The sequence below is a fragment of the Panicum virgatum genome, chromosome 8K, assembly GCF_016808335.1.
Source record: "Panicum virgatum strain AP13 chromosome 8K, P.virgatum_v5, whole genome shotgun sequence".
Taxonomy (NCBI): domain Eukaryota; kingdom Viridiplantae; phylum Streptophyta; class Magnoliopsida; order Poales; family Poaceae; genus Panicum; species Panicum virgatum.
Window position 1 is genome coordinate 52,456,465 of NC_053143.1, and position 18,104 is coordinate 52,474,568.

General features: G+C 43.2%; 2 protein-coding genes and 2 long non-coding RNA genes across 6 annotated transcripts; 2 read left to right on the forward strand and 2 right to left on the reverse strand.

The window, feature by feature from the left end:
• LOC120645171 lies at positions 1-2,492 on the reverse strand. Of its 2 annotated transcripts, XR_005664162.1 has the most exons (3): positions 1,223-2,480; positions 624-808; positions 1-541 (listed from the first exon to the last, which is right to left on the reverse strand). It is a non-coding gene; the product is annotated as an uncharacterized LOC120645171 (long non-coding RNA). The 2 variants fall into 2 exon arrangements; XR_005664161.1 differs by having other exon boundaries at positions 1-808; positions 1,223-2,492.
• A 4,015-nt stretch (positions 2,493-6,507) lies between these two features.
• On the reverse strand, positions 6,508-7,460 carry LOC120646402. Its single transcript, XR_005664418.1, has 2 exons — positions 7,043-7,460; positions 6,508-6,743 (listed from the first exon to the last, which is right to left on the reverse strand). It is a non-coding gene; the product is annotated as an uncharacterized LOC120646402 (long non-coding RNA).
• A 1,410-nt stretch (positions 7,461-8,870) lies between these two features.
• On the forward strand, positions 8,871-9,548 carry LOC120646403 (glutaredoxin-C10-like). Its single transcript, XM_039922985.1, has one exon. It carries the CDS (start codon positions 9,037-9,039, stop codon positions 9,367-9,369), a length of 333 nt encoding a protein of 110 aa, XP_039778919.1. The 5' UTR covers positions 8,871-9,036; the 3' UTR covers positions 9,370-9,548.
• Positions 9,549-12,624: 3,076 nt separating this feature from the next.
• Positions 12,625-17,947, forward strand: LOC120645172 (acyl-CoA-binding domain-containing protein 6-like). 2 transcript variants are annotated; one of them, XM_039921945.1, is made up of 16 exons: positions 12,625-12,874; positions 13,335-13,461; positions 13,975-14,053; positions 14,147-14,305; positions 14,417-14,494; positions 14,561-14,665; positions 14,966-15,032; positions 15,145-15,206; positions 15,295-15,434; positions 15,630-15,756; positions 15,827-15,941; positions 16,089-16,177; positions 16,387-16,470; positions 16,586-17,350; positions 17,437-17,496; positions 17,655-17,872. In XM_039921945.1, exons 2-16 carry the CDS (start codon positions 13,415-13,417, stop codon positions 17,733-17,735), a joined length of 2,058 nt encoding a protein of 685 aa, XP_039777879.1. In that variant the 5' UTR covers positions 12,625-12,874; positions 13,335-13,414; the 3' UTR covers positions 17,736-17,872. The 2 variants fall into 2 exon arrangements, with proteins under 2 accessions (XP_039777879.1, XP_039777880.1); XM_039921946.1 differs by having other exon boundaries at positions 12,654-13,461; positions 17,655-17,947.
• The last annotated feature ends 157 nt before the right edge of the window (positions 17,948-18,104 follow it).

Genomic DNA, 18,104 nt, shown 5'->3' on the forward strand with positions numbered 1-18,104 from the left:
TAATAAGAAATGGAGCTACATATCAATCATGAAACAGTGGGCAACAAATATGCAGGTGACCAGGTCTGCATAGGCTATTTATGAGACATGTTTATTTGTGAACATAAAAGTGGATTCTCTATGCCTTCCTACAATCCTCACACTTAACAGTTGCTCCTGATTACAGTTACTGAAAGCATTCAAGCCATTTATAGTCACCAAAGTATACAGACTACTATTTTCAAAGATAAATAAAACAAAGCACCAAGAACATAATTGCCTAGAAAATCCAACTATAGAGAAAGCATCGATACTGGACTCTGTTCCACCATCCGCCATCACACATCGGCATCTCCAAATTGAATCATCCGTGTAGCATCACCAATAGAGTGAGCACCGGTCACACAAGCTGTCAAGCAGCATGGTTTGGATCCTAAGTTAGAAGCATAACTATTCATATTAACATTCATTTGACAATAACCATAGGTATGCCAAATCAGATCATTTGTGATGCATCTAAAATGTCTAAGATGCTTCCAATCCCTCCACCGAGAGAGACTCCCTGATACAGCTCCAATCAGATCCCAACACCTCATAAATACATATATATTAGAAAAATGTGTTTCCACAGAAGGAAATGATACCTTTTCTCTTTCTTCTCATCTTCTGAAGGCAACCAATTGACAGTATAAACAATGGTAGGGAAATTGACGCTGGCTGAACTTGCACAAGAAAAGGACCTCTATGGATCTATCTAGGATCACAAAAAAGATTGACATAGGACCATCTCTCTTCCATAAGAGCACCAAAGAGGACCAAAAAGGTTAACCTGCAAGAATGTCATTCAAAATCACTTTAAGGACAACAGTTACAACCTAAACCTTGGAGTTCTCTCCATGCAACAACGATTACAAAAGATAAATCACCAATGTGATGTCACATAAAAGAAAGATTATGACATAAGTACATAAGCTGGATGATCAATTTAAACTGCTATTTCTAAATGGGTCTAGTAATCAATATTTGATCCAGGTGGTTGCGCTATCAGAGTGCAAACCAGCCATGGTTCCTAAGCTCAGTTATATAGGCAAATTCTGCTAGCACCACTGGTAGAAGTACATAAATTAACAGCTAGAAAAATGTCACCATATACCAGGTATATAAATAATGCTAGTAAGTGTGTCCGTGCTAACGGTATGGATAAATTGGATTCCTTCACACCTAAAATTTTCCAACGCCCTACCATCTTCCTTGCCTCCACACCAAAGTTGGCGAGCACCTTGAGATTGTTTACCAAAACATGTCCCTTCTTGGCAGTAATGTGCATGGCATGCAGGAACCAACGAATTAAGGACATCAAACATTAATAATTGGTCATGTACCAAGAATATGGCAGAATCAAAATCCAAAACCAATACAGGTACTAATACACTGAACCATTGACATGGCCGCAATAAAAATCAAAGTAACTCCCTTCCTTAATAATAAGTAAATTGACCAATAAAATAATTTTAGCTACCAATGTTGCCGCAAGACACCAGAATCACATACTCTCCAATCTCAAGCAACAGCTTATGTTTCAATAAAAAGTTAAACGATAATTTGCACTGGGCATCACCATATGCATCCCAAGAATTTGATAAAGGTAATCTATCATCAACCAATCTGAACAGAGATGATTTTGCTAGAATTACACAAGAATTTTACACCATATGTCTGAAGGTGTATTCATTTTCACGGATAAAAGCAATCCAGGTGATATTACTTGGCACATACAAAACCTATTAAATTGGTGCATAATTTTCTAAGTTCTTAGGGAAATCGCAATAACAAAGAATACATACGCCTACCTGGAACAAAGACAAGAAGTCACGTAGCTGGCATCAATGCCTCATCCCTTGCGGATCCATACCAAACAGCTGAATGTACCTGACTAAAGCAGGCATGGGCTAAACGTTTCATCGAACAGCTTGACGGCGAGGGAAGCACATGGAAAGCAGCGCAGGATCTGCAGGAGTGCTTTCGAAGGAGGTGTGACTTCCGGTTCCTCCTCCATATTGCACAGCAACTGATCTAGATCCAAGGCGGGCTGGATGTGTTGGAGACTGCGGTACGACGACGCGTCGAGGGGGCCTCATGGGGGAGTCGCAGTGCGAGGTGAGCTGCAGCGGACAGCCGTGGGCGGCGAGAGGAGCTGTAGCGGCGGCCGGCTAGCGTAGCAGCCGCGTCCGTGAGTGAAGCTGCAGGGGCATCCATGCCCGGCGAGGCAGCTTCTGCGCCGGCCGGCTTGGGGAGCCGCGTCCGGGCCGTGGGGCAGCCGCGGGCCTCGAGCGGAGGGCAGCAGCGGCACCCGTCGTGGGCAGCCGCGGCCGGCGGGGGAGCGGCGCGCCGGCGCAGGTGAGCCGCGACGCGCGGGAGGAGGATGGTCTGAGCGTCAAAGGAGAAGGGAGGGTGAGAAAGAAAAGGAAACGGAGAGGAGAGCTGGGAATCGAACCGCCGCCGACGTGCGGCAGGAGCGCGGGGGAGGGGAGGGCGCGTTGAAGCGGACGATCCGAGCGTTTCTAGCCATTGAATCATCACGGGATGAATCCTAGTTGTAGATTTCAATGGAGTTGTAATCGTGGGTACAATTTTCTGGGTGTAGTAGAATTTGGTTCCTCAGCGGGGGACGTTTTCGTGGGTGGACACAGCGTAATTTAATCCGTGCTTTAGAAGGTGGATAGATAAATCTAGCCGCGCTATTAGCACCGGCCATTATATTATACTTAGCTTGGTAGTATTCTAGCCTCGACTTTGAGAGTGTTTCGATGGTCATCCTACATGGGCTGTATGCTGCATCATCTTGCCTAGGAGCGAAGCTAAGTTATCTGGGCCTGATTGGTTCAATGTGTTGGGTTGAGCCGGGCTGAGATGCAGATATAGGCTCGTCCAAACCAGGCTAAGGGCCTCCAATGCTACTGCGTCAGCTATCTATAATGTTCATGCCAGATTTTTGCTTATGTCGCTACTACAGAATGCGCTTTCATCCCCCGCATTTGTTTCGACCACCGTTGGGTCCGGAACAGAGGCTTTTGCCGCGAATCCAACGGCTAAGTGCATGGAGAGGGTTGGTCTCGAACCGGGACAAAAAGCTCCTCGACTATAAGTGGGCAGAATACCCGAAATTCGAAACTCAAACCCCCGCTCGAAAGCCCCTCGACTGCGCGCTGCGACTGCGCCTGCGCCTGCGCTTGGAGGGCAAAGAGGCAGACCCCGGCGGCCCCGGCTTCCTCGACTCTGAGACCTCGACGGCAGACCACCACCAGCAAGGCGCCAGACCACCAGAGGGGCAAGGGCTTCGACCAAGGAAGAGGAACGACACCAGAGAAAGGAATCTTGCAAAATTCGGGTTGTTCGGGTAAACCCGAACCCGAATTTTTGGGTTTTGATTATTTCATAAGAATTTCGGGTTTTTATTATTTCATGCGAATTTCGAGTTTCAGTTTTCAAAACCCAAAATTTTGAGAACCCAAAAAACCTGACCCAAAATTTTCAGGTAACCCGAACGCCCAGCCATACCCTCGACCCATCTATCCTGGTTGGAGCAACTAACCGGGACAAATAAGAGGTCTTTGGTTTGGTGGCTCCAATCCGAATAAAATTCAGTCCCTTGTCCCCTTCACATGCTGCTGCCCGCACAAGTGGTTAGCTAGCGGGGGTGCATGCGACGCGCGCACCAGCTAGTGCCGGCGGCCCACACAAAGGCAAGGGGAGGGGGAAAAAAAAGAAACATGCCACGAAGGAAGGAGAGATCGATCCAACCCACGATGTGAAAATACAGTCTAAGCCTAAAACAGACCAAGGAAACAATTCCTGCTTTAGAAATAGAAATAAATATATAAAAAAGATAAAGATTTATCCCTGCCCAGATCAGATCAAACAGAAACGGAATCCTGCTCCTGCCGGTCAATCAACGCTGCCTGCCCTGCTTACAAACCCGAGGAAAAAAAAAGAAGGCGCTCTTGCAAACCGTTTTTTAGTAGTGTCTCCCATCTGCATGATTTCTTGTGTGTACATCTTGTATTTATGTGATACAAGACGTACTCACTAGTATATGAGTAGCTGTGTGTATGCTTTTGCATTGATCTTCCACACAATCACAAAGATAAAATCTCATAATTTTAACTGTAGCTGCTTGTTATGCATATGGGTGCTAAACTTTTTACTGATTTTGCATGCTTGTTTTAATTTGGCGTGGGCTTGAGGTGAATCATGTCTGAAGTTTTATGAAATTCCTCAATATATTGTTTGTCGCCATGCAGAACTATTATTTTTATTGAACCGATGAAAGATATTATCGGTCGCATATTGCTTAAGATATATAATAATGGCTGGTATTGCTTGGACGGCAGAAATTCTCATTTCCACCCTCTGAATTTCATTGGCCATGAATGTAGTATCATATGCTCTCATTATTAGTGAGCCCCTTCAGTCAACAGTACTGCATTCGTTATTACTCCGTCCGGGCCAGTTTATAATTAAGTATAGTTTGATATGACACGGTCTTCCAAATCATAGTTTGACCATTCATTTATTTCATACTATAATTGTTGAGTATAAATTTAGGCTTATTGGATAGTATATTTGATTACCAATCTATTCATATCAAGTTTGTTCTATAATAATTAAAAATTATTGGTCAAAAATTGTAGAGTTTGAATCATGAAAGCGTGCATGCCTTATAAAGGGGCCACAGGGAGTAGAAACTAGCTGGCACCTAACTTGTCATTCGGTCTATATATGCATCAAGTACGGAGGAAAAACTGTGTGCCAGTTAACGGTAGGCACATCAAGTACGCTACTTGCACGACTCATTACGCTAATCTAACGTTCGACTTGCACGAAATCAATCGATTGTTGCCTACAAATACGCATCTCCGGCTTGGATTGCTGTCCCAAAATGAGCATCAGCTGATTCATACCGCTGATCTCTGTCTCTCTCTTGGCACCCCAGCTGCATCTGCAACTAGTCCTGCCTGATCAATGGCTTCCGCTAGTGGCGCTGCGCTTAGGAAGAAGGTCGTTCCTGTTGCCGCCAGCATCATGCTGGTGCTGCTGTCCATGGGTTCTCCGGCGATGGCCGACATACAGGACAACTGCCGCGCGTTCTGTATTCCTCAGTGCAATGCCTTCGCTTCCAAAGCGTGTGATCTCATCATTGATCTCGCCTCTCTGAAGAATAACCTGCCTTTCTTCAATCAGACATGCAATGTGCGTCTCGCTCAACTGTGTCTTCCCGTCTGCATGAACGCATGCACCCTCAACACCCTGACGCCGGGCGCCCCCACGCCGGCGAGGGCTCCGGCGCCGGCCGGCGCAGCGCCACCACCATGCAAGGCATGAGTACTATTCAAATTCCTACAGCATGCATATATATATAAGCATAATCTCTCTATGTAATTAATAAAGTGTCCTTGTTCCCGGCCCGGTAGATGGCTGGCTGCTACCGGCTAGATCGAGGAAGCGTGCGCGTAATGCGTGGTCGTGGTCAGTGTTCATGAGCTAATAAGCCTCGCTCATACAGTGTGTATCTGATACTGGTGTCCAAGGATATGCTTGGAACCCCTTAATGGAAGTATATTTATGTGTATGTATCGACCAAAATTCCTCTTAATTATTGTTGTTGTTTAGTTATATATTATTCATTCATCACTCTGTGCACAACTATATACAATCTCGACGCACAATTTCATTGCACAATTACCAAAAGTAAGAACTTGGTAATTGTAGCGGCTGGGTTTCATGGGGATGAAAATCCTCTCTCACCTCATAAAATCCTTGCTCATCTCTCGTAATGATACTGTCAAGTTAGCAAAATTGCTTATGTGACATGTAATTTAGTGCTTATTAAATCTCTGATGAAACTCCCATTGAGATTGATCTAATGAAAGTGATCGGGTGCTCTAGCCTAAGAGGAGGAGCGGGTCAACTTAAAATCTTAACCTATGGCTCCAACTAGTTTGCACAAAATTTAAACTAAAACAAATTATCTAAATGTGCAACTACGGATAAGGATACATGTCGATTCAGATATTCTCCATTGTCTTCTGCTTGTTCCAGAGGTTTGCGTCATAGAAGAGAAGATGTGAAGATGCATCGTGGCATCACTACTAGAAAACACATGTTCCCCTACGGTTCTAAACCCTAGGGAAAGGAGGAATAACCATAGGGAAACATTTTCCCTAGTAGTTTTGGTAGGGAAAGCTTCCCAGGGACTATTTCGACGGGGAAGACAATGTGCCCTACAGTTTTGTGATGAAACCGTAGGGAAAAGAAGCTTTCCCTAGGACTTTTGAGTTGTAGGGAACATGTTCACGTGGCAAGACTTGTCTTACGTGGAAAGTTTATTTCCCTACAAAACTGTAAGCCTAGGGAACACTTTGTCATGATCCTTTTCTTATTATTTCTTGAATTGAGATTTATTGTTTTATATATGTTTATTTTATACATTTTGTCGCCATTGCAGTTTATATGAAAGAAACTAACAAGTAACAATGAAAAAAATGATTTTATTCAACTGAAATTATACATCAAGAATTCAAGATCCATTTGTTACATGTGCTAGCTTCTTCCATGTAGCCACCTAGAAAACACACACAACTCTATACAATGCATCATCGACTAAGACCACGACAAAAGCAAATTATCGCCATGGTTGTTTGCAAGCTTCCATCAGTATGGGAGTCACCGGTGCACCTTTACGCAATAGAAGTGGCAAAACTATCCTGCAGCCAGATTAACAAATGAAGTTAAATTAGATTAGTGCGGGCCAAAAGGTACATGTCAAGAAAATTCAACAAGCACAGGAAAAATATAACCAACAAATTAAATCTGTTTGTCATCTCACAGTCATCTGAGTGCTAGTTCCTGTCAGCAGGGGAAATCAAATAAGGGTACACCACAAAATGAAAGATAAGCACCAATAATTTTTGCAATCAGTAACTAATTTGACGAGAGCCTGGGGTTCTGGAAGGGGACGGATGGAAGCGAACGTATTTGGGGGAAGTCATCACGGGAAAAGTACCTGTCGCATGAGAATCAGCCTGGACCTCGATCTCGGGAGTTCCTGTCCTTGTTGCCGCCGCTGATGAAGCAGAGGCCGTGGATCTTGTGCACCCCGGTAGACATGGTGAAGTTGTGCGCTCGAGGGTGGCATCGATGCGGATGAGCGCGACGGTGGGTGTGTCTCCTCGGCGAGATTCATGCCGGCGACCGTGACCACGATGTCGCCGCTGAGAACGCCGGGGATGAGTCTGGTGGCGCCGCCGCCACCGCCGCCGACTCGCCCAACCCTGCGAGTGGCTCCGTGTGACCTTGACCAGCTCCTTCTCGTAGAAGCAGCAATTTTTTGGGAAGATTGATTTGGAGGAGGGGAGGGAGACGCGGATTTGGGAAAAGAAAGGAGGCACCGCTCTTTTACAGGCACGCGCGCGTGAGATCCAAAATTTAGTGTAGCGAAATTTTTGCGTTAACCTGTTTCCCTACGGTTCGGTATAAATTCGTAGGGATACCTGCCACCACGGTGCCAACATGGCAGACTTTTTCCTCGTTTTCCCTAGAAATGCATCAGATTCCTAAGGAATGGGTAGATTCCCTACGGTTCTAAAATTTCATTGTAGGGAAATAAACGTTCCCTAGGACACACTACAATTTTATAGGGAATGATAAAAGCTCTAGGGAAACCTTGGGATTCTAGTAGTGCATATTATCGGTGACTGTTCCATAGCATCATTTGCACAGCATGCTCTTGTGGATATGCAATGCAAGATTTCGCAGCTCCAGGCCGTGTCAAATGCATGCATATCTGATAAGGATGATGGGGCCAGTGAATTGGTGAAAATTATCAAATTGGGCAGATTTATCGGACAAGTGTCTGACTGATCATTTATTAGTGAAGGGTGAATGAAACTATTTAGAAGCAACATGAGGGTGCAAATGGGGCAGATTCCGGCGCTATGGATAAGGTCAGGACTCAGGAGAGGGAGAGGGAGAGTGACTGTTTCAGGGACTGAATGAGACCGTAGGCTCTCTGTCTGAAGATGCTATTCTGCACCTGACGATCAGGAGCCTGATCCCTCCAATACAGAGTAGCTGCTCTTAGCCGAAGGAATCAGATCCTGCTGTCATATTGTCATGTGACGAAACGTCGCCGTGTTGTTGTCAGCACCTTTGCTTTTTCTAACGATTTTGTATTTACACTCTGACTGAAACGATCTGAACTCTCAAGTTGAGGTGATGCAGGGCAACATTCAGACTTCCACTGAACTGAAGAACACTTAAACAGATAATAGGTAGAGGAAAATGGCATACATTCACCAGAGATTTTCAGTGATTACACGGTTCAGAATTCAGACTATCAACCAAAGCAGAGAAAAATTTCATGGAGCTCAATATTCTGTTTTTGAGCTTATCAACCATATGTTGCTACTAGTATGTTGACATTGTCCTTGGTCAGTACTGGAATCAATATGCTTATAATCTGTCACTGAACAATGTTTTTCTACCCTGAAGAAAATCCACAAATATCTATATAGTCCTGTCCTCATTTTAAAACATCCTTTTGTTTTTTTTTCAGATTTATGCATTGGCAATTTCGGATGAGGTCAACTCGAGTCACGAGGAAAGATTCCAACGTTCCAATGGCCCTCATGCATGAATACCCACATGGATTCTTATTCTTATTCTTATCCAAAACTATCCAACCTTTAACCCGCACTCGATCAGAAGAATCATTTTCAGTTATACAAGAACCAAATCTAGCTATACATGTTCGATATGTACATATAAATATAACATGTTTAGTTGGTTGCCACGAATCTTATAATGATCCACTGCAAGTAGGTACTAGGTGCCAACATCTTTTCCAGCCTATAAAAGGAAGCCATGGCCAGCACCAAGAAACCACACCAGTCAACCTTTTCAAATCATCTGCAACTCTAATTAAGGAGAGACGCTAGCTAGCTAGCTGTGCTGTGTCTACTCTAGAACCCTCTAGAAGCTTCCATTGGATCGAGATCGATGGACCGCGTGGCGAGGCTGGCGTCGGAGCGGGCGGTGGTGGTGTTCACGGCGAGCAACTGCAGCATGTGCGACGTGGTGACGTCGCTGCTGGGCAGCCTGGGCGTGAACGCCGCCGTGCACGAGCTGGACAGGGACCCACGCGGCCGGGAGATGGAGCGGGAGCTCGCCAGGAGGCTCGGCGCCGGCGCCGTGCACGGCGGCGGCACACCCACCGTGCCGGCGGTGTTCGTGGGCGGCGACCTCGTCGGCGGCACCAACAGGGTCATGGCGCTCCACCTCGCCGGCGAGCTCGTGCCCATGCTCAGGAACGCCGGCGCGCTCTGGCTCTAGGAGCTCAGACCACGCCGGCAGCGCCCATGCAGCCATGCACGCGCGTGCAAGCATATCTTAGCTTTTTTTTTTCGTCAGACGTGTACGAGTGCGTGAATGCCAGGTTTTTTTGTATCCTGTGCTTGGAATAAGTCAAATAAATATGGCATCAGTATTAACATGATTTTCGATATATATTTATATTAATACTACTATTCGATGTTTGATCGGTATATTTTTCTTTTACAGAAATACTACATGTGTATAAGTTTATGGTAGTCGCCGTGTGGATACTGATCAATTGAGTATTGCAAATGCATAATATCTGAAAGTGCTACGGCAAATCGAGCAATATCAATCTAGTAAGAAAGTTATTACTTGTCTCCCTCATAGCTTGTCATCATAACATCTGAAAATGCATAACATCGACTCTTTTTATTTAGAAAAATACAATAAGCGTATTTCTTAAAATTTTGAAAACATTTTATTTATGCCAAAGTTCTGAAATAAGAATGAATTATTCTTGACCATTTTTGTTTTTGTAATTTATTTACAAAAGGCTGGAATCTGAAAAAGAATCACAGAAAAGTAGAAAAGAAAAACCAAACTTGTGCACCCGTGGGCCGTGTTGCCTCCCACTGCTGGGCGATCTTGGGCCACATGTACCGTGCTACTAGGCTGTTAGACACAAATATGGGATGGGGGCATATTTGATAAGAAACATGCACACTTTTATTTCTTCTTCTTCTTCTTTATTTTTCTTGCAAAATAGACTTTAGTTCCTTTATTTTATGATGTAGTTAGGATTTTAAAACTGTGAATGTCAATAACTTGTAGAATGTCTGATTTAGACACATGAACATCATGTATATACTTTTTTATTTTGAAAAAAAGACATTTAGATGTTACAATTACATTACAAGAAAACAGCTATTAAAGTGGTAACCTAAAGACATAATTGTAAATGATGTTAATCTAGCTTGTAACTAGTCATGCTTATATTAATTATTCATATGGAGCATCCTGTCACAAATGACAAATCTCTGACGCTTCAGATACGGATATGGTTTTCAAGATGCAATTTAAATTATTACACATTGTTATTATATTCAGAGTGAACCATAAAAAGTAACTGCTTGTAACTATAGCGAAGGAGTACATTGTAGAGCCGTTGACCGCACCTATAAAAACTTAAAAAGTAACTTTTGTCTTCTATTTGTGCTTCGAACGGTCTAAATATATGTGGAATCATCCCAGATAGAAAAACTAATCATTGCTCATGTTTTGGACCATGCATAAACATAACAACAAATTTAGAGGACTAACAGCATGATGGCTGGCTATCAGGGTTCATCCCAGCCGGTATGATCAAGCGGTGTTTGGCTAATAACACAATCACTGTGCAAGCATGATCAACCGATGCTTCAGGACACGACATGACTATCACCTGTTGTGTTTTTGTCGGTTGCGTGCAATTATTATCTCTACAGTCAGCACCAACGGCGTTTGTCCTTGCACGTCCTCCTAGTCTTCTCGTAGCATCTTTTGTGGACATGCCTATCCATTTTTTTTAACTACTGTACCTGCTAAATCACTGTGGTTAGTGTTGGTAGCAGAGAGATTTTATTTGAACTTTTGGGCACAGTACGTTTGGTGAAACTCGGGATATGTATAGTTTTTACATAAATTTATGCTCTAACTTTTATCATATTTATCGCGTCAGCGCTCGTATAAAATTCACTCTATAGTACTTTTCTCTCGCACCAAATCAGCACCAACCAACAACACTTTTCTCTCACAGCAAATTAACACCAGCCAACAGCCACAACCAGCAAAACAGGGTGAAAAGCATATAGAAATATCATCATGCATTAAGTTTGGCGAATGACACGCTATGTTGGTATATGTCCCTTGCTTTAATTTGATGTTTTGTCCCATCCTTTTGCAGCTCTAAGTTTGTATGATGTTTTTTTCCCTATCTGTGATTGGAAATACTCCAAATTGTCGACATGTGCATGGGGTGTTCGGTTGAAATCGTTGAGGAAACAAGTATGATTCAAAAAAAAATGATGCAAGTAGAGCTACTCATGGGCATGCCCACAGTGGGCTGGCGCAGAAGATCCTGCGCGTGAGTATGATTATGGCACAGGCATTCAGCCCCTGACATAGTGAACGGCCGGCCCCACGGGATTTAATGCGGCTGTCGGCTACTTGCTCGCGCTGCCCCATCGTGACATGCTACTACGCTCCAAGATCTATCCTTCACCTTCCATACGTGAATCCAAGTGAGATACCTGCTCTTGTACTACTAGTAGTAAATCACAGGCAAAAATACAAATTACGTGTATTCTTTATATTTTTTAAAATTTAAGAACGGTTAGGGACCTAGCTAGACACATGGTAATATCTAAATCAGCAGTCTTATTGTTGTGTTAGCACCAATACGCAGTTTCAGTAATCTCTACTATTCTTGTGACTAAGGTGACTTGAACCTTGGGTTCTTTGGCAGTCATTAGTTTGTGGTTCTGCAAAATTTACATGCAAAAAAACCGATTTTCTTCATTTCAGAAAGGCAGCCGGGGAAAAAAAACGATTGCACAAATGAAATGCTGGAGGCGGACCCGTTTGACTATACTTGACAGTAAACAAGGATACGATACGATTTTCAGTGCTTTCTTGTGCTCGCCGGGTCCACGGTGTCAGGCTCAAAGCTGGGACCAATGCAGGCTTTCCCATGACTCAGACTGACCACAGCGGCTGCTGATGGAGCTAATGACTGTGGTAAATGAAACCAAAAACCATGGTATCACATGCGCATGTTTCTAGGGAAACCATAATTGCGCCTTGGAACGGCAGAGGGAGACCGGCTCTGTCTGGACACAGATTTGCTCAGACACTTTTTTTTTTCCATAACCTCCTTGAGGGCATTGAAATTAGTATCACATTGTTTTAAAAGTAGCATAAAAGAAGTGTTTTTAGTAGTGTTGAACTTTCTAACGATCATTTTTGAGTTGTTTTGTTTGGTTCGCGTGTTCCATTCCAATGCACCGTTTCATCGATTTGTTTTCTTTTAAGAAATTCATCGATTTGTTTTACTAAAAGTTACATCTGGCATATGGCGTGATGCCAAAAAAAAAGTTACATCTTTTTTAATAAATAAAAAACTAATGTTTGATGCACATATGGCATGATGCTAACAGTAAAAGTGAATCACCTTTCCATGGCTGTTGGCTATGGCAGTAGGTGCCTCTAAACAGTATCACTATCACGCAGTGACACAAAACACTACCACCTGCAAAAAAAATTTCACAAGCTGCAGAGGCAGGCCCAGCACTCCTCCAGGAACACGTCCTCTCGCTCCGAGAGGTCAATGCCGCTGCCGCCGCCTGCTCCGCAGCTACAGTGCCCCAACTACTCACTCTCCTCGAGATCCCACACCTATCACTAGTGCAAATTTATGCCGGTGGTTGGAGCTGTTCTTCTTCGCCCTGCCCATCTTTCTTTCCTGCTCCGATCCAAGAAGTGGGTAGGGCTCCGTGCTCAGTTTATTTGACGTTTTTTTGTGTGCTTATTACTTTGATGTGCCTGTCTGATTCTTGGCAATGCCAATGGAACTTCTTGAGAAGCTTAAAAAAATACACTTTTTCTTTGAAAAAGAGAACCTAAATATCATAAAAGAAATTTAGGGGACTTGTTCCAATCGAGGAACAGAGTTAGCGTTTCTTGATTTGTTTTTTTTTGGTGCTCTGCCTAGTGGATTACTGGGCCCAAAAAATTTTATGCCCTTTCCCCCCTCAGTATCTGCAACTGTTTGATGTCTTCTTGTTCTTGCTCAAGTCCCAAAGGCAGGACCCTTTTTTTAAAAAGCAAAAATTTGTCCTTTTCTCCCCTTATTTTCGACATGATTTCTTGGGACCAATCCCAACCGCTCCACTAACCCGACTTCTTTTCTGTTTCTTCGCGTCTCCGTGTTTGCGGGTGACAAGAGATTGCGGCGGTAGGGTTTGGTTAAATCGTTCGAGGTCTTGGGAAAATTTTGGGGCTGAACTGAAGAAGGGAGGTCGCAATGCCGAAGATGTTTGGGTTCTCTCGGCGCCGCATGAAGCTGGGGAGGTGAGATTTCAGTTCTTCGCCCATAAATTTTGCTGCTTTTCGTTGTTTGGTTTGTATCCATTTTTTCTACTGAATATTGGTAGGTATTGGTTTTCTTTACTTTTTTTTGGTACTCGTGGGCAAAGATTTTATATTTATCTATCATGCGAGATGTTTTCATTTGATTATTTCTGATTTTCTTGTATTTATTTTCCCATTTAGAAGATTTGGGGGTTCCTATGTGAGAAAAAGTTGGTGTTTCTCATCTCGAATGTTTCATTGGTGTTTTCTACTTAAATTTCTGGGAGATGTATGAACCTACAAAGGCTTTTCTTGTGTTTAAATGACTTTCTCAGGGTCTTTTTCTGTAGCGACAAGGTTGAAATTTGGTTACTGTGATGAGCTTGAATCGTTCGGATTCATTATTTGGTTCAAGTGACAATCATAAGCCTGACTAGTTGAGTTTCAAAAAAAAAAAGAAGTCTGTTATTATGCATTCACTCTGATTGCTCTCAACCTCCCACTGTCCTGCAGGTTAAAGGGTCATCTACACGATCCTTTCCATGGCTCTCGGAGCCCTTCTCGGCACACCAAGCGTTTTAGTCACCCCAATGTGAGCTTTTCTTGTTCAATTGCACTGCATTTGCCTCCCTGATTCTATCGTGTCAATGAATTTTAAGTTTATTAGCTTGTGGAATTTGTCTAGGGAGAAGATCCAGTGACTACCTCAGTTAGTGGTCGTGCTGATGACCTTGCTTGGCGCTGCTCATCTGATACTTTTGATCTCAATGGGCGTGCTTTTGAGAGCTCAGAGAACTGGGCAGTGCTGTCAACAGAGGGCGACAAACCGACTCCTCGTTTTGATGTAAGTAACCATATTAAAATTCCTATCTGTTGGTAACAAATATAAATTCAAGTCTTGTCCTCCTCATCTATATTCTGAAGTCTTTATATCACATTCTTTTGGTGTAAACAGCATGCAGCAGCCATTGTAGGGAGTAAAATGGTAGTATTCGGTGGTGATTCTGGTCATCACTTGCTAGATGATACAAAGGTAATGGATGAACACTATTCTTGTTATGAGATAGCTTCATGATCTCATCTTCTATGTATCTTTCAGATATTGAGCTTAGACAAGCTTACCTGGGATTCCGTGTCTCCTAATGTTCGACCATCATCAAATGGACGTTCTTTGAAGTTGCCTCCGTGCAAAGGTCATTGCCTGGTATGTTCTTGCCCTCGTGGATCTCATTGTTCTGTCATTAAGTTTTTTGTATCAGTTTCAGTATCACTGTTATAAGTACATATTCATAATTGGCAATTGATGCACTCTTGGTGTAGAAGTCACTTGTCAGATTCTATGGGAATTTGTATTCTAAGTGATAAATTTAATCTCCTTTTTTGCACTCTGATAGCATCCTTGACAAAGCAATATAAGTCTGGAAGTCAAGGATTGGCTTTCTTTGCTTTTAGCTTTACAACATCTTACCTGGCATTGATCAAACCTGCTTTCATTGATGTTTAGGTTCCATGGGGGAAGAATGTCATTCTTGTGGGAGGGAAAAGTGACCCACCTTATGACAAGATATCAGGTTTGTGTGTGCTATTTGATTGTCTAAACTGCATCAATTTGTCTTATTTATCTGATTCTCTGCCAAACTTCCAACAGAGACAATTAGGAATTCATCATTTGTTTTACTGCAGTATGGACCTTCAATACAGAAACTGAGCTTTGGTCGCATATGGAAGCCAAGGGTGATATCCCGGTAAAAATCTACACTTCTATCTGAATACTCCCTAAAATATTCTTGTGAAAGAATAATGACATAGACTGTACCCTTATTTCAATTTCAGGTCTCTCGAAGTGGCCATACGGTGATCAGAGCAGGTCCTGTTCTAATTCTCTTTGGGGGAGAGGATGCCAAAGGGAAGAAACTACATGATCTTCATATGTTTGATCTGAAGTCATCAACATGGCTTCCTCTGAACTATAAGTGAGTCATTCTTGTCTAGAGGTTAATTTAGCAAAGAAAGTCTGGAGGTTAATTTAGCTAGCCAATTCAACTTTTCACTGCGCTTTGAAATGCAAACATCTTAGATGTAATACATTTTTAGGCTTTCCCTACTTCCCTGCAAGAAGCACCTCAATATTAGAATCATCTCTTCACTATGCATTTTTCTTGTTTTAGAGGTGCCGGACCTTCTCCAAGATCAAATCATGTAGCTGCACTTTACGACGATAGAATTCTATTGATTTTTGGCGGTCAGTCGAAGTCCAAGACTCTGAATGACATTCATGCTCTAGACTTCGAAACAGTAAGTTCTGTCAGGTTATTTATAGTTTTTTGCTTGTGAACAGCTTGCTGAAAATTGGTATCCTTATTAGATGGTATGGTCAAGGGTCAAAACCCATGGTCATCATCCATCTCCTCGAGCAGGTTGCTGCGGAGCACTTTGCGGGACTAAATGGTATATCACGGGGGGTGGAAGCAAGAAAAAACGTGAGTTGCATTCTTTCACATCATTTACATATCATGGCAGATTCGCGGTTTGGTTTCATCTACCAATATTGTGTATCTTTCCTTTGAAGATTTGGTAATTTGTTAATCATAACCATAGGCAATAGCTAACACAAAATGTTACCTCAGGTCATCCTGAAACATGGGTCTTTGATGTTCTGGAATCCAAATGGTCTGTTTGTGTAGTGCCTCCTAGTTCCTCAATCACTACGAAGAAAGTAAGTTCAAAATATTTGTTGTTTAATTCTTTTTGTAGTGTTGACCTTCATGCTAAAATAGTGAAATTCAGAATAGCTATAACTTCAATCTGGCGCCCATTAGCAGAGATAACAGTGTTTCATGTGTGAAGTATCCCCACGGAATTCTTTCTTGTTCATTTGTTCATCACCTACCTATCTGATGAACAATCGATGACAAACTCTTGCAGGGTTTCAGCATGGTTCCACTGTACTACAGGGACAAGATTGTGCTTGTTGCTTTTGGAGGAAACAAAAAGGAGCCATCTGACAAGGTGATAGAGCTAAACTTGATACAAAAACAGGCTTCATTTTCTTGATGTTATTTCAGAATTAATCCTTTTCTTTCCATATCTTGTAATCGAGACCCGTTAATTTGTGTTTCTGAAGGTTGAAGTACTAGTGGTGCTGCAAAACGAACACTGTTTCAGTTGGCGGTCTGCACCTGAGGTCGAACCATTACTGTATGACGACTCTCCACCAAGCTCAAGGGAACTTGCTGATCACCTCAACAACTGTGCTTCTCTGTACTCTAGTAGCTCAGTAGCGAGGAGCAGCGTTGCCACCACAGCGGAGAACTCTTCTGGGAGGAAATCCCTCCCTGATTCACTGCTACAGAACTCAAATCTTGGGAGCTCATCACTCCGCAGGCAGTTCCGTCAAGAACAGGACTGCAGCCTGGCACAGAAACTGCAGAAACCAATCGATGATGACAAATACAAGGATGCTGATGATTGTTCTGAGCTACCTCCCATCACAAACCAAAAACCACGGAACGACACGCATCAGTCCCCAGATGCTGAAGCTAAAGCAAGGAAGCTGGGCAGAAGTTCATCGGACATCAACCACCATCAAGACTTAAGGATAACCAACCTGATCCGGAGAAACATGGCGCTGGAAGAACAGCTTTCAGCAGCGCTGACGACCAAGGATGAAGCAGAGAAGAACCTGTCTCTGGTCATCGACAGCAAGGATGGGCTTGAGAAAAGGCTGGCTGAGAGGGACAGGGAAGTCGAGGCCCTGAAGGAGAAGGTGACCGGGATGGAACTGGCGCAGGAGGAGTCGAATAACCTCTCGAACACCGTCCACGCGGACAATGTGCGGCTCGAGCGCGAGGTTGCTTTCCTGAAGGCTGTCATGGATGAGACCCAGAAGGCAAGAGAACGAGCTATGCTCCATCTCACTGTGACTCAATGTACTGTTGTAATGCTGATGACTGGTTTGGTTTCATCGGTTTTCAGGAACTGCATTCGACCCGTGGAGTTCTAGCAGGAGAACGTGCAAGGGCGTTCCAGCTCCAGGTAAACGCCTATTAATGCAAGAGTGTCATTACTGGCGTTTTCATTGATAGTCAAAGTTTGTGACCTGCTTGGCAGTTGCATTTCTGTCGATGTTACACTGAACTAAATCCTATAGAAAGACACTGAACTGGCTAGGTGTGTTGACACTGCTTTGCCAGGTTGAAGTGTTCCATCTGAAGCAACGGCTGCAAACAATGGAAGGAAGGTCACCTACACCACGAAAGCCTCAGAATCTGTAGAGCACATGCGGAAGTGTACAGTTTTCGAGCATCCTGTTGTAAATTCAACGGAGAGCCATTTGATTTGTACTCAATGCAAAAACTATTTTGCCACCGGGACACAACTGTGTATCCATTGAGTTTGGATCCATCCAGAATATATGGTATGCACAAATTCTGAGTTGTCCTTAAGCAGAAGATTATATTGAAGATCTGCTGAATTCTTTTGGTGACATTGCCTCTTTTTTGCGGGGCACTACTCTTTGTCAAACTGCCTTTTTCTTTTCGTTTTCTTTTTTAAAAATTAAAAAATATAAATATAAAGGGGCAGCTTGTTTTAAAGAAATGGCACAAAAAGAATTATGGCGCTACTTCATAATGTATAGAATG

Bases quoted from the DNA above. Each gene is read 5' to 3' on its own strand.
- LOC120645172 (XM_039921945.1), top strand. From the start codon at position 13,415: ATGCCGAAGATGTTTGGGTTCTCTCGGCGCCGCATGAAGCTGGGGAG. The intron at 16,471-16,585 runs GTGATAGAGCTA...GTGTTTCTGAAG, and splicing joins AAAAGGAGCCATCTGACAAG to GTTGAAGTACTAGTGGTGCT. The intron at 17,351-17,436 runs GCAAGAGAACGA...ATCGGTTTTCAG, and splicing joins TCATGGATGAGACCCAGAAG to GAACTGCATTCGACCCGTGG.
- LOC120646403 (XM_039922985.1), top strand. From the start codon at position 9,037: ATGGACCGCGTGGCGAGGCTGGCGTCGGAGCGGGCGGTGGTGGTGTTC.